At 46.6% G+C, this 15,359-nt stretch overlaps 1 protein-coding gene across 3 annotated transcripts in view; it reads right to left on the bottom strand.

The window, feature by feature from the left end:
* The window catches only part of EEF2K (eukaryotic elongation factor 2 kinase), an 82,521-nt gene that overhangs the window by 6,157 nt on the left and 61,005 nt on the right, over positions 1 to 15,359 (bottom strand). For all 3 annotated transcript variants that reach the window (XM_001161085.7, XM_009430480.5, XM_016928670.4), the window contains 2 exons: positions 8,862 to 8,986; positions 2,197 to 2,375 (listed from right to left, as the gene is read on the bottom strand). In XM_001161085.7, coding sequence (XP_001161085.4) covers positions 2,197 to 2,375; positions 8,862 to 8,986 — 304 coding nt within the window. The remainder of the gene's footprint in view (positions 1 to 2,196; positions 2,376 to 8,861; positions 8,987 to 15,359) is intronic.

Below are 15,359 nucleotides of genomic sequence, written 5' to 3'. Positions count from 1 at the left end.
ATGACTGACCAATCTGCATGATAACAACATTAATCACCTCTTAACAGTCCCACCTCTTGACACCTTCACAGTGGTGATTACAGTTCAACATGAGACTTGGAGGGGACGTTCATATTCTAGCAGCCTGTGAGGAGTGATATAGCTTAAATGAGGTCATAAGGGTAGGGCCCTAATCACACAGAGCTCATTCCCATTTAGGAAGCAAAAGAGACAGCAGAGCTCTCTTGCTGTCTCCCCACTTGCATTCAGGAGAAAGGTCATGTGAGGACACAGTGAGAAAGCTGTTTTCTACAAGCCAGAAACCAAACTGGCCAGCACCTTGATCTTGGAATTCCCAGCCTCCAGAACTGGGAGAAATAATTTTTGTTGTTGTTTTTTGAGACAGGGTCTCACTCTGTTGCCCAGGCTGAAGTGCGGTGGTATGATCATAGCTCACTGCGTGTGCCACCACACTCAGTTAATTAAAACAATTTCTTTTGTAGAGGTGAGGTTTACCTATGTTGCCCAGGCTGGTCTTGAACTCCTAGACTCAAGTGATCCTCCCATCTTGGCCTCCCAAAGTGCTGGGATTACAGGCATGAGCCACTGTGCCCAGCAATTTTTGTAGTTTAAACCACCCACTCTATAGTATTTTGTTTTGGCAGCCCAAGAAGACTAATACATTATGTAACAGAAAAAATATATATATAACTTGTCTATCAACTGATGAATGGATAAAGGCTGTATATCCACACAATGGAATATTATGTAGTAATAAGAAGGAATGAAGTACTGATAACACACTTCAACACAGATGAATCTTGAAAAAGTTATGCTAAATGAAAGAAGCAGATACAAAAAGCCACAAATTGTATACTCCCAGTTATATAAAATCTCCAGAATAGGCAAATCTATAGGGACAAAAAGTATAGTGGCTGCTAGGTTCGGGGAGGACTGCTAACTGGTACGGGATTTCTTTTTGGGGTGATGGAAATGTTCTGGAATTACATAGCAGTGATGATTGTACAACATTATGACTATACTAAAACCCACTACGACCAGGTGCAGTGGCTCACATCTGTAATCCAAAGACTTTGGGAAGCCAAGGCAGCAGATTGCTTGAGGCTAGGAGTTCAAGACCAGCCTGGGCAACATAGCAAGACTCTGTCACTACAAAGAACTTTTAAAAATTGGCTGGGTGTGGAAGCAAGTGCCTGTAGTCCCAGCTGCTTGGGAGGCTGAGGCAGGAGAATTGCTTGAGCATAGGAGTTCCAGGCTGGAGTGAGCTATGATTGTGCCACTGCACTCCAGCCTGAGTGACACAGTGAGATTCTATTTCAAAGAAAAAAGAAAGAAAGAAAAGGAAAGGAGGCCAGGCATGGTGGCTCACACGTATAATCCCAGCACTTTGGGAGGCTGAGGCGGGCAGATCACCTGAGGTCAGGAGTTCAAGACCAGTCTGGCCAACATGGTGAAACCCCATCTCTACTAAAAACAGAAAAATTAGCTGGGTGTGTGCCTGTAGTCCCAGCTATGCAGGAGGCTGAGGCACAAGAATCACCTGAACCTGGGAGGTGAAGGTTGCAGGGAGCAGAGATGGCCCACTCCAGCCTGGGCTACAAGAGTGAAACTCTGGGCCAGGTGTGGTGGCTCACGCCTGTAATCCAGCACTTTGGGAGGCCGAGGTGGGCCGATCACTTGAGGTCAGGAGTTCGAGACCAGCCTGGACAACATGGCAAAACCCTGTCTCTACTAAAAATACAAAAATCAGCTGTGCATGGTGGCACACCTGTAATCCCAGCTACTCAGGAGGCTGAGGCAGGAGAATCGCTGGAACTCGGGAGGTGGAGGCTGCAGTGAGCCAAGATTATGCCGTTGCACTCCAGTCTGGGCTATAGAGCGAGACTCCGTCTCAAAAAAAAAAAGAAAGAAAGAAAAGGAAAGGAAAACCCCCCTACTAAACTATATACTTTAAGATGGTGAATTTTGTTATGAAAATCTCAATTCAGTTTTTAAAATTGCAAAAACCCCCTACAAAGTCGTAATATATAACCATTAAAATAACAATGTTCATCTGCATACTAGCTCCATAAATTCCCCTCCCTGGAAGAAGATTCAGCCTGTCATCTTGTCATAAATAACTCCCAGTGGAATGGAAATTAGGTCCCTCCCTGCCCAGCCCTGTTGCAGCCCAGGGGCAGGTCTGCCAGGCCCTACCTGATCTCTGTGGGTCCTTCTCCAGCCCGTAGCCTCCTGTGAACAGCATCTCGGCCTCCCTGGCCAGCATCATGTACCGGGGCTCGTTCTGCATTCCATCGTACTCACCGCCCTCATCACAGTCCGTCATCTCCAGGGCAGTGTTGTACCAGTGCAGGGCCTCTAGCCAGTCTTGGCACCTTGCCAGGAGATACAGAGGGAAAGGTGGAGGTTACCATGGCAACAGGGTGGCAGGAGGAGGGCCTTCCAGCAGGAGGGGCAAGTCAGGGATCCCAGCAGGGCCACCACCTATGGTTCACGACCTATCTTGTCCAAGGCCAATACATCTATGAGGCACCTTCATATTGTGATATTCATTCATCCATTCATTCACTCATTCATTCATTCATTTTTGAGACAGAGTCTTGCTCTGTTGCCCAGGCTGGAGTGCAGTGGTGCAATCTCGGCCCACTGCAGCCTCCGCCTCTCAAGTTCAAGCAATTCTCCTGTCTCAGCCTCCTGAGTAGCTAGGATTACAGGTGCACGCCACCACACCCAGCTAATTTTTTGTATTTTTAGTAAAGATGGCATTTCACCACGTTGGCCAGGCTGGTCTCGAACTCCTAACCTCGAGTGATCCACATGCCTAGGCCTCCCAAAGTGCTGAGATTACAGGCATGAGCCACTGTGCTCGGCCAATATTTATTAAGAGAGCAGTTGACCAGCCCAGGCAACGTAGAGAGACCGTGTCTCTACAAAAAAACAAAAACAAAACAAAAAAACAGTGACTATAGTCAAAAATAATGTAATTGTATATTTTAAAATAACTAAAAGAGTATAAAGAGATTGTTTATACCACAATGAATAAATGCTTGAGATGATGGATATCCCATTTATCCTGATGTGATTATTACACATTCCATGCCCATATCAAAATAGCTCATGTAACCCATATACACACTTACTATGTACCCACAAAAATTAAAAAATACAATAAACACACAAAAAGCTGGGTGTGGTGATGGACACCTGTAGTCCCAGCTACTCCGGAGGCTGAGGTGGGAGGATAGCTTGAGCCCAGGAGTTAAGAGGCTGCAGTGAGCTATGATCATGCCACTGCACTCCAGCCTGGGCAATAGAGTATAACCCTGTGTTTAAAAAAAAAAAAAAAAAAGAGGAGTCAAGTTGCTTTCCTTAATAAAATCAGTATATTACAACAATTTTCCCATAGATGAAAGTAAAGGGCAGCTTAGCTAGGACACCCCCTTGAGGAAGGGGCCCATTTTTACAGTCTACACAGAGGCAGCCATGAGCTAGCATTAGCAATGCCTGAGTGTCCTAGCTAAGCTGCCCTCTGACTTGTAGAGAAGTGGATTGGGGGCAGGGTCCTCTGCAGAGGCCTCTAGAGCCATCTGCACTAATGGCAATCACCGTATGCTCTGCTGTGCGGGACAGCTGTGAATTTTGTTATGTAAAATTGCCTCCAGCACAATGCAGAACTCACCCCAGAATAGTGGAGTCTCCACTTGAGCTCTGCCCGTCGACCCTCAACTCCTCCTACTGCAGCCCATGTATGGCCAAACCAGCCAGGGCACACAGAGGTTCCAGCCAAACCCACGCACCACAGAATACACAGCAAACAGGGCGGAGGGCTCTTTTTCTTTGGGTGTAATCCGTGTGAGTAACTATTTATAGTACATCAGGAAAGAGCAAATACAGCGACACAGATAAGAAGGCCTGTGGGTCTCGTGAAACATTCCAGAAGCAATAGGTCTGATGACTTGCTGTCCCTGCCTTGCTGCCACAGTGCCCTCTGAGGCCCTGTCTGACAGGCGCTGCCCTCCAGGACGGTCTCCTGTTTGTCTACCTTTGCACCAGGCTCACCGGCTGCCATCCATTCCCCAACGATGCCTGCTCCTGCCTGCTCTGTGGCCCTTGCACCCGCTGTTCCCTCACCTTGGAAGATTCTTCCTCCAACTCTTTCTGCACCTGGCTCCTTGCTCTGGTTGGAACGTGTGTCCCCCTCCAAAACCCATGTTGAGATTTGCTTGCCATTGTGAGGTATTAGGAGGTGGGATCTTTGAGAGGTGATTGGGCTTTGATGGTTCTGCCCTCATGAATGGATTTCTGCCATTATGAGGAAAGTGGATTTGTTATAAAAGGGCGAGTTCAGCCCCCTTTTGCTCTCTCTTTTTTCTTTTCTTGAGATAGCGTTTCACTCTGTTGCCCAGGCAGGAGTGCAGTGGCACAATCATAGCTCACTGCAGCCTCAAAGTCCTGGGATCTAGCAATCCTCCCATTTTAACCTCCTGAGTAGCTGGGATGACAGGGGCATGTCACCACGCCTGGCTAATTTTAAAAATTTTTTTATAGAGACACACTCTTACCAGGTTGCCCAAGCTGGTCTTGAACTCCTGGACTCAAGTGATTTTCCTGACTCAGCCTCCCAAAGTGCTGGGATTACAGGCATAAGCCACCGTGCTTGACCTGCTCTCCCTCTCTTTCCTTCTCTTCTGCCAGGTGATGACACAGCAAGAAGGCCCATGCAAGATGCTGGCATACTGATATTAGACTTCCCAGCCTCCAGAACTAAGAGCCAGCAAATTTCTGTTCATGAGAAATTCCCCAGCCTCAGATATTCTGTTACCAGCACAGAACAGGCTAAGACACTCATCATCCCTCCAATCTCAGCTCACATATCACCTCTTTAGAGATTCTGCCCCCAAACACTGTTTCTTACAACTACCAAAATCTTTAATTCTCCTTATTCACTTGTTTATCATGGTGTCCCTTGACTAGAAGGTAAGCCCCATGAAGGCAGGAGACCCTTGTCTATTTTGCTGTATTTGTCTACTGCATTCCCAGGGTCTGGCAAACAGCATAGTGTCAATAAATGTCTGGTAAATGAAAAAAAGCAAGCAAGTGACTGGCTGGGATGGTGCTCAGGAAATAATCTTGACTTTATTTTATCTTATTAAAAAATGGCCAGATATGGCTCATGCCTGTGATCCCAGCACTTTGGGAGGCCTAGGTTGGAGGATCTCTTGAGCCCAGGAGTTTGAGGCCAGCCTGGGCAACATGGCAAAACCCCAGCTCTACAAAAAATACAAGTTAGTTGGGTATGGTGGTGCATGACTATGGTCCCAGCTACTCGAGAGGCTGAGGCGGGAGGATAGCCTGAGCCTGAGAGGTTGAGACTACAGTGAGCTATGATTACACCATCGCACTCTAGCCTGGGTGACAGAGCAAGATTGTGTCTCAAATAAATAAATAAATAAAAGTTAAATTTAAAAAATGGACCATTTGAAAATTATTGGTGACATGCTCAACAAACTTTTGTTTTTGTTTTTGTTTTAAGACGGCATTTCATGCTTGTTGCCCAGGCTGGAGTGGAATGATGTGATCTTGGCTCACTGCAATCTCTGCCTCCCGGGTTTAAGTGATTCTTCTCCCTCAACCTCCCAAGTAGCTGAAGTAGCTGGGATTACAAGCATCTGCCATCACACTCAGCTAATTTTGTATTTTTAGTAGAGATGGGGTTTCAGAGTGTTGTTCAGTCTGGTCTCAATCTCCTGACCTCGTGATCCACCCGCCTCAGCCTCCCAAAGTGTTAGGATTACAGGCATGAGCCACCATGCTGGGCTGGGTTTTAACACTGACTAGGAGACACTAGACTAGATTGTTTATCTCCTTTCTGCTCTGACCTTCCCTGGTCTTAAAGGGCAAAGCAAAATTGGCCTGAAAACATATGGGAAAGGCCTAATCGCTGACCCCTGTCCACCCCAACCCGATGCTATCCCATTGGCGAGGGCGTCCATCCTTCCTTGGCGTTTCTAGCATCTTCTCCTTCGCCTATTGGATAGTAACTTCTGGGGCCTGAATCCCTTAAACGCAAATTTGGGCCTGCACAGAGCCCTGCCTTACCCATAGCTGGCCCTTAATTAATGTTCTTTGCATGGGAGGGGTTGGAACTGCTTTGAATAAGGAAGAAGAATAAGGAAATGACTAGAGCAGAAGCAATAAAGAAATACTTTTGACAGATTTAACTAAATAAATATTAAAAACCAGTGTGTCCCCAAACCCAGTAAACAATGGTCATTATGTGGCATCTGTGCCCTCCCTCTATCTATGGTAGACATATCTGAAAAAAAAAATGTCTTTTAAAATGAAATGTGGCCAGGTACAGCGGCTCACACTTGTAATATCAGCACTTTGGGAGGCTGAGGTAGGAGGATTGCTTGAGGCCAGGAGTTTGAGACCAGCCTGGGCATCATAGCAAGCCCTTGTCTTTACAAAAAAATTTAAAAATTAGCCAGGTAGGGTGGCACATGCCTATGGTCCCAGCTACGCAGGAGGCTTAAGCAGGAGGATCACTTGAGCCCAGAAGGTCAAAGCTGCAGTTAGCTATGATCACACCACTGCACTCCAGCCTGGGTGACAGAGAGACCCTGTCTCAAAAATAAATAAATAGATAGATGAAAAATAGGCCAGGCATGGTGGCTCACATCTGTAATCCCAGCACTTTGGGAGGCTGAGGCAGGCAGGATTACCCGAGGTCAGGAGTTCGAGTCAAGCCTGGCCAACATGGTGAAACCTTGTCTCTATTAAAAATACAAAATTTAGCTGGGTATCATGATGCACATCTGTAGTTCCAGCTACTGGGGAGGCTGAGGCAGGAAAATCACTTGAACCTGGGAGGTGGAGATTGCAGTGAGCCAAGGTCGCGCCATTGCACTCCAGCCTGGGATACAGAGAAAGACTCTGTCTCAAAAATAAAATAAAAAGGCTGAGAGTGGTGACTCAGGTCTGTAATTCCAGCACTTTGGGAGGCAGAGGCAGGTAGACTGCCTGAGGTTAGGAGTTCGAGACAAGCCTGGCCAACATGGTGAAATCTTGTCTGTATTTAAATATAAAAATTAGCCGGGTACAGTGGCAGGCACCTGTAATACCAGCTACTTGGGAGGCTGAGGCAGGAGAATCACTTGAACCCAGGAGGTGGAGGTTGCAGTGAGCTGAGGTTGCACCAGTGCATTCAAGCCTGTTTGACAGAGTGAGAGTCCATCTCAAAAATAAATAAATAAATAAATAAATAAATAATAATAATAATTAAAAAATAAAAATAAAAAATAAAGAGAAAAGTATACCAAAGGGTTAATAGCCTTAATATATAAAGAACTTTTACAAATCAATAAAAACTTATCACCTCAAATAGAAATAAAAGGTAGACAAAGGCCAGGAAGAGAAAGCACAGATGCAAATACTCAGTGCCCAGCTCCAGGCCCCACCCCATGCATGATGTGCTTCCCCAGTGCACTCAATGGGCACCATATGTATACACTGACATTTGACCTAATACAATCATGTCAGTCTTTTTTGTTTACCTCTCCTCCATGCCAGTAGACAGTACATCAGAGGAGGGGTGAGAAGATGTAAGTTGGCTCTGCCACTTGCTAAATATTTGACCATGGGCAAGCCCCTTTACATCTCAGAACTAGTTTAGTCACCCAAAAAATAGAGCCAAAATACCTGCCCTAGTCAGGCGTGGTGGCTCACACCTGTAATCCCATTGGGAGGCTGAGGAGGGAAGGTTGCTTGAGCCCAGGAGTTCGAGACCAGTCTGAACAACATAGTGAGACCCCATCTCTCCAAAAAATTTAAAAATTTAGCTGGGTGTGGTGGTACATGCCTGTAGTTCCACCTACTCAGGAGGCTGAGGCGGGAGGACTGCTTGAGCCCAGGAGGTAGAGGCTGCAGTGAGCTATGATGGCACCACTGTCCTCCAGCCTGGGTGACAGAGTGAGACCCTGTTTCTAAAATATAATAATAAGTAGGAAAAGTCAATTAAAATCACCCATAATCCTATCTAGGGATACCCACTCTCACCTGGATGCTGCATAGTCTTTCAGATTTTTTTCTCAGGCAAATCATTACCTATACTGGTTAGAGTGGCTGCCTCGTATCACATGACTTTTATCTTTTTTTTTTTTTTTTTTGAGAGGGAATCTTGCTCTGTACCCCAGGCTGGAGTGCAGTGACTCGATCTTGGCTCACGGCAATCTCCGCCTCCCAGGTTCAAGCGATTCTCCTGCCTCAGCCTCCTGAGTAGCTGGGATTACAGGTGTGTGCCACCAGGCCAGCTTTTCTTTTTTTGTATTTTTAGTAGAGATGGGGTTTCACCATGTTGGTCAGGCTGGTCTTGAACTCCTGACCTCATGATCTGCCCTCCTTGGCCTCCCAAAGTGCTAAGATTACAGGCGTGAGCCACCATGCCCGGCCCTAATTTTTGTATTTTTAGTAGAGACAGAGTTTTGCCATGTTGGCAAGCCTGGTCTTGAACCCCTGACCTGAAGTGATCTGCCCGCCTTGGCCTCCCAAAGTACTGGGATTACAGGCATGAGCCACTGCGCCCGGCCATACCACATGCTTTATGTGCCAGGCACTGCAAGGGTTACAGTCAGCATCTCGTTTACCCTTCATGGGACAACCCCAGGATACAGGTGCTATAATTACTCCCAGTTTACAATATGAAGAAACTGAGGCCAGGGAGGTAAAATAAGTTGCCTATGGTTGCTGGACTGGTCATGGGGCAGCCAAGACTGGAACCCAGGCCTGTGCTGATACCGAGGACAAGCGCCCACCTGCAGCCCAGGTTCCTACCAGCTCCTCCTGGGTGACAGCTGCAGTACCTGTCCGGGCTGAGGTTCTGGCCAGTGTCAAAAGCTCGCGCCACTAGGATCATGGACTGCCTGTCGCCAGCTTCAGCGGCCTTTAGTAAGTAATCAAATCCTTTGGTTTTGTTCTCTTCTGTCTCCTGTTGATACAAACCAAAGAGGGAGAAAGAAGAGTGAATGAGGCTTACACTCGAGGGCTGCCAAGATCTCACTACTCAATCTTCACCCTGTTTTTTGAGAGCTCTGGGTTGGGAGGCTATAGAAGTGAGATAGGAGGGGGCACTTGACTCCAGAGGCTTGGCTCAGACACTGGAACAAATCAAGGACAAGCTAAAACAGGGATGGGGTGGGAAAACAGCTTTTCATAAGACACGCCCACCTGTGCACCATGTCAGTTTACCATTGTCAGGGCAACACTTGAGAGTTACTGCCTGTTTCTATGGCTATGGCCCCACAACCTAGAAGTTACTACCCTTTCCCTAGACATGTCTTCATAAACCGCCTCTTAATATGCATGCAATTAAAAGTAGGTATAAATCTGACTGCAGAACTGCCCTAAGCTGCTAATCTCAGCACACTGCCTGTGGGGCAGCCCTATTCCGTAGAAGCAGTCATGGAGCTGTACCACTGCCTAAGCTATAACACTGACACTTCAATAAAGCTGTTTTCTTCTACATTTGGCTCACCCTTGAATTCTTTTCTGGGTGAAGCAAAAAACCCTCCTGGGCTAAGCTCCAATGTGGGGCCTGCCTGCCCTGCATCAGAAGTACACATCATAAGTACACATCACAGCTGGGCTGGGTGGCTCATGCCTGTAATCCCAGCACTCTGGGAGGTCAAGGCGGGTGGATCATCTGAGGTCAGCAGTTCGAGGTCAGCAGTTCGAGACCAGCCTGGCCAACATGGTGAAACCCCGTCTCTACTAAAAATACAAAAATTAACCAGGCGTGGTGATGCATGCCTGTAATTTCAGCTACTCAGGAGGCTGAGGCACAAGAATTGCTTGAATCTAGGAAGCGGAGGTTGCAGTGAACCGAGATCAAGCCACTGCACTGCAACCTGGGTGACAGAGACACCGTCTCAAAAAAAAAAAAAGTACACATCCGTAGTTTTTAGTATATTCACAGAACAGTATGGCCATCACCAGTCAATTTCAGAATACTTTCACCAATCCAGAAAGAAATCTCATACCGCTTAACTGTCAATCTCCCTCTACCCCTACTCTCCTCATCCTGCTCAGCACTAGGCTTCCATTAGTCTACTTTCTGTCTCTATGGATTGCCTATTCTGGATCTGGACATTTCATAATAATATAGTCATACAATATGTGGTCCTTTGCGACTCTTTTCACTTAGCACAGTGCTTTCACGGTCCATCTGTGTTGTAGCGCATATCAATATTTCATTCCTTTTTATGATCAAATAATAGTCCATTGTATGGCTGTATCACATTTCGTTTATCCATTCATCCACTGACAGACATTTGGGTTGTTTTCCATTTTTTTGGCTATTATGAATGATGCTGCTATGAAGATTTGTGTACAAGTTTTTGTGTGAAAGTGTGTTTTTATTCTTTTGGGTTTATGGCTATGAGTGAAACTGCTGGGTCACATATAACTTACCTGGTAGAAAGCAGACAATGCTGCAAATCAGGGTTTGATGTACTGTTTTTTCGATTGTAAGAAAGGGGTGGAAAACATGAACACTGCAGATGAAACTAACAAGTGGGTCATGCCTGTAGCTATTCTATTGTGACGAGTACAGCAAATTGAAGAAATATCCTTCCAGTATTTAAAACTACCATCTGATTCAGGAAGGAGGTCACTCACATCAGAGGCAAATGAAGTTCCAGTTCTAACATAGGTCTTTGTTAATTTCACTTTCATCTCACTTATGTCAGAACTACACTTCTCCATCAATTGCAACCATAGGTTGGCTATGGGTGTAAGAGTTTGCAAAAATCAGTGCAAGTATTATGTGAGAGTTGATGATATGAAATTTACTTTTAATTGTTATTTGTAAACCGTATACCACATATTATTTTTTCTTGTTTTTTTTTTTTTTTTTTTGAGACAGGGTCTTGATCTTTTGCCCAGGCTGGAGTGCAGTGGCTCCATCATAGCTCACGGAAGCCTCAAACTCCTGTAGTGTATGGTTTTTATCCTCCCGCCTCACTCTCCCAAGTAGCTGGGACTATAGGCAGGTGCCACCACACCAGGCTAATTTGTTTTTTGGGGGGTGGGGTGGGTTTGTAGAGATGGAGTTTTGCTATGTTGCCCAGGCTGGTCTGAAACTCCTGGACTCAAGCAATCCTCCTGCCTTGGCCTCCAAAAGTGCTGGGGTTACAGGTGTGAGCCACCATGCCCAGCCTACTTATTCTTTAAATTAGCAAAATTTAATATATTTACATATATGTGGGCACACATTTCCTTCCCACCTCCAAGAGTCAATTGTCAAATGTTCCCCAGCACACCACTGGCTGAATAAGCATAGAGATTCCAGAGAAAGGCCGGGTGTGGTGGCTCACCTCTGTAATCCCAGCACTTTGGGAGGCTGAGGTGGGCAGATCACCTGAGGTCAGTAGTTCGAGACCAGCCTGGCCCACATGGTGAAATCCCTTCTCTACTAAAAATACAAAAATTAGCTAGGCGTGGTGGTGCACATCTGTAATCCCAGCTACTTGGGTGGCTGAGGCAGGAGAATCGTTTGAACCTGGGAGGCGGAGGTTGCAGTGAGCCAAGATCATGCCACTGCACTCCAGCCTGGGCAGCAGAGCGAGAGCCTGTCTCAAAAAAAAAAAACAAAAAACAAAATATGTATATATATATACACACACACATATATACACACACATATATATATAGAGAGAGAGATTAGAGAGAGAGAGAGATTATAGAGAGAGACAAAAAAGTGAAAAATCCTCTCTTCCAACCAAACCTCCTCCTCACCATCTAAGTTTTTGTTTCACCATCATGAAACAAAAACTGGTGGGCGACGCCCTGCCCACATGTCAAATGATGTAATCTGACTGAACCATAAGAAACTGCCAATATTCTACCATTTATGACCTTCCAAAATAGCAGTTTCATGAGGTTCCACCCATTATGCAGGAGGCCAGTCACTACAGCAATTTTTGTGATATCAGAAGAATACAGCCAACCCAAGTGTCCATCAATAGCTCACAGGTATGCCCCACACATATAACAGAATATTATGCAGCTGTCAAAAAGAATCGGGGAGCTGGCTGGGCATGGTGGCTTATACCTGTAATCCAGCACTTTGGGAGGCTGAGGAAGGCAGATCACTTGAGGTCAAAAATTTGAGAACAACATGACGAAACCCCATCTGCACTAAACATACAAAAATTAGGCCGGGCATGGTGGCTCACACCTGTAATCCCAGCACTTTGGGAGGCTGAGGTGGGTGGATCACATGAGGTCAGGAGTTCGAGACCAGCCTGGCCAACATGGTAAAACCCCGTCTCAACTAAAAAAAAAAAATACAAAAATTAGCCAGGCGTGGTGGCAGGTGCCTGTAAAACCAGCTACTCGGGGAGCCAAGGCAGGAGAATTGCTTGAACCAAGGAAGCAGAGGTCGCAGTGAGGCGAGACCATGCCATCACACTCCAGCCTGGAGGACAAGAGCGAGACTTCATCTTAAAAAAAAAAAAAAAGTAGCCGGGTTTGGTGGCAGGCACCTGTAATCCCAGCTACTCAGGAGGCTTAGGCAGGAGAATTGCTTGAACCGGGTGGTGGAGGTTGCAGTGAGCTGAGATTGTACCATTGCACTCCAGCCTGGGTGACAGAGGGAGATTCTGTCTCAAATTAAAAAAAAAAAAAAAAAAAAAAAAAAAAAGAATCAGGAAGCTATCTCTATACCACTGAGGTAAAATGTCCACAGGACACTGTCAAGTGAAAAACACTAGGTTCAGGAGTGTGTGTGTAGGATGCTAACTTTGGAGGAAAAAGCAGGGTGAAAATAGGAGCCTATTTCATATTTGTATATGGAAACCGTGTACTGGGCCGAACAATATCCTCCCAATATTCACGTCCATGCAGAATGTGATCTGATTTGGAAATAGGGTCCGTGAAGATATAATTAGTTATACTGGCTGGGCACTGTGGCTCATGCCTGTAATCCCAGCATTTTGAGAGGCCGAGGCGGGTGAATCACCTGAGGCCAAGAGTTCAAGACCAGCCTGGCCAACATGGTGAAACCCCATCTCCACTAAAAATACAAAAATTAGCCAGGTGTGGTGGCAGGCACCTGTATTCCCAGCTACTCAGGAGACTGAGGCAGGAGAATTGCTTGAACCTGGGAGGTGGAGGTTGCAGTGAGCTGAGATCCTGCCAGTGCACTCCAGCCTGGATGACAGAGCAAGACTGAAAAAAAAAAAAAAAGTTATATTAAGATGAGGTCACACTGGATGTTAGGTGGGCCCTAAATCCTATATGACTGCTGTCTTTACAAGAGCAGAAGAAACAGGGAGATAGGGACACGAGGGAAAGATGGAGACAGAGATTTCAGTGAGCCAAGCCAAGAACGCTGAAGATTGCCAGCAACCCCCAGAAGCCCGAAGAAACAAGGAAGGATTCTCCCCTCAAGCCTTCAGAGGAAGGCATGGCTCTACTGACACCTTGATTTCTGGACTTCTAGCTTCCAAAACTGTGAGAGAACAAATTTGTTGTTATAAGCCAACTGGTTTGTGGAATTTCTTAAGGAAGTCCTAGGAAGTGAATACACTCTGGAATTACATATAAGTAACTAATAATGATGGCTACCTATTATTCAAAGAATGAGAGGATGTGGGGAAGGTGGAAGGCAGATTTTTCACTGTAAAGCTTTTTTTTTTGAGATGGAGTCTTGCTCTGTTGCCCAGGCTGGAGTGCAGTGGCGTGATCTCTGCTCACTGCAACCTCCGTCTCCCAGGTTCAAGTGATTCTCCTGCCTCAGCCTCCCAAGTAGCTGGGATTACAGGCGCATGCCACCACACCTGGCTAATTTGTTATATTTTTGGTAGAGATAGGGTTTTGCCACGTTGGGCAGGCTAGTTGTGAACTCCTAACCTGAGGTGATCCACCCGCCTCCATCTCCCAAAGTGCTGGGATTACAGGTGTGAGCCACTGCACCCATCGTTAAGCTTTTTATATTTAAAAAATAAAAATTAAAAAAAAAAAAACTTCTTTGGTCGGGCATGGTGGCTCAGGCCTATAGTCCGAGCTACTCAGGAGGCTGAGGCAGGAGGATCGCTTGAACCCAGGAGGTCAAGGCTACAGTGAGCTACAGTCATGCCACTGCACTCCAACTTGGGTGACAGAGTGAGAACTTGTCTCTAAAATAAATAAATAGTCCAGCATGGTGGCTCACACCTGTAATCCCAGCACTTTGGGAGGCTGAGGTGGGCAGATCACCTGAGGTCAGGAGTTCCAGACCAGTCTGGCCAACATGGTGAAGCTCTGTCTCTACTAAAAATTAGCTGGGTGCGGTGGCAGGCACCTGTAATCCCAGCTACTCGGGAGTCTGAGGCAGGAGAATTGCTTGAACCTGGGAAGTGGAGGTTGCATTGAGTCGAGATCGCACCACTACACTCCAGCCTGGGCAACAAAGCGAGACTCTGTCTCAAAAAAATAAAAACAAAACAATAAATAAATAAGTTTTTAATCACATGAATGTAATTACCAATTCAAAAAGCTAAATAAATAAAGGACTTTGGAGTATCTTCCCACCCTCGAGTCTGAGATCCATTCACCCACTGGGCCACAGCCAAACCAACCCGTCAAGGAGAGCTGATGTCCTGCACCCACAATGAGCCTAGGCCACCTGTCCATGCGCAACGTTGGCCCACGTGATGGGGAGGATGGGAACAGATGGGAGGATGTGCCCGCCAAGGGCTTCTCAACTTCTCCTGGGAAAAGATCACTTTGCCTGGGCCTTGCCAGATCCCATTCATTCAATCCTTTCCTCCCTCTGCTCACGGACCAGGGACAGAAGCAGCAGCAGGCTCCTACGCAATTTCCCTGCAGGTCCACACGCTGCTGCTTCAGCTCCAGCTCTTCCTCAGCTCCTGCACCTCTAGCTACACGGGTGCACCTTGTCTCTCACCTCTGGGCCTAAGCACATGCTGTTCCTTCTACCTGAGCTGCTCACCTCCCCCACTTGGCCTGGCTCACTCCCTTTGGGCCTTCAGGTCTAAAGCAGATATCCCCCCCAATTTTTTTTTTTTTTTTGGAGACAGGATCTCACTCTGTCGCCCAGGCTAGAGTGCAGTAGTGTGATCTCAGCTCACTACAACCTCTGTCTCCCAGGTTCAAGAGATTCTCCCATCTCAGCCTCCCGAGTAGGTGGGATTACAGGTGTGTGCCACCACGTCCGGCTAACTTTTGTATTTTTCTGGTAGAGGCGGGGTTTCACCATGTCGGCCAGGCTGGTCTCGATCTCCTGGCCTCATGTGATCCACCCGCCTCAGCCTCCCAAAGTGCTGAGATTACAGGTTTAAGCCACCGCTCTGGCCTGA

Source organism: Pan troglodytes, chromosome 18 (genome assembly GCF_028858775.2).
Source record: "Pan troglodytes isolate AG18354 chromosome 18, NHGRI_mPanTro3-v2.0_pri, whole genome shotgun sequence".
Classification (NCBI taxonomy): domain Eukaryota; kingdom Metazoa; phylum Chordata; class Mammalia; order Primates; family Hominidae; genus Pan; species Pan troglodytes.
This window is presented reverse-complemented; position numbering and strand designations above follow the sequence as displayed.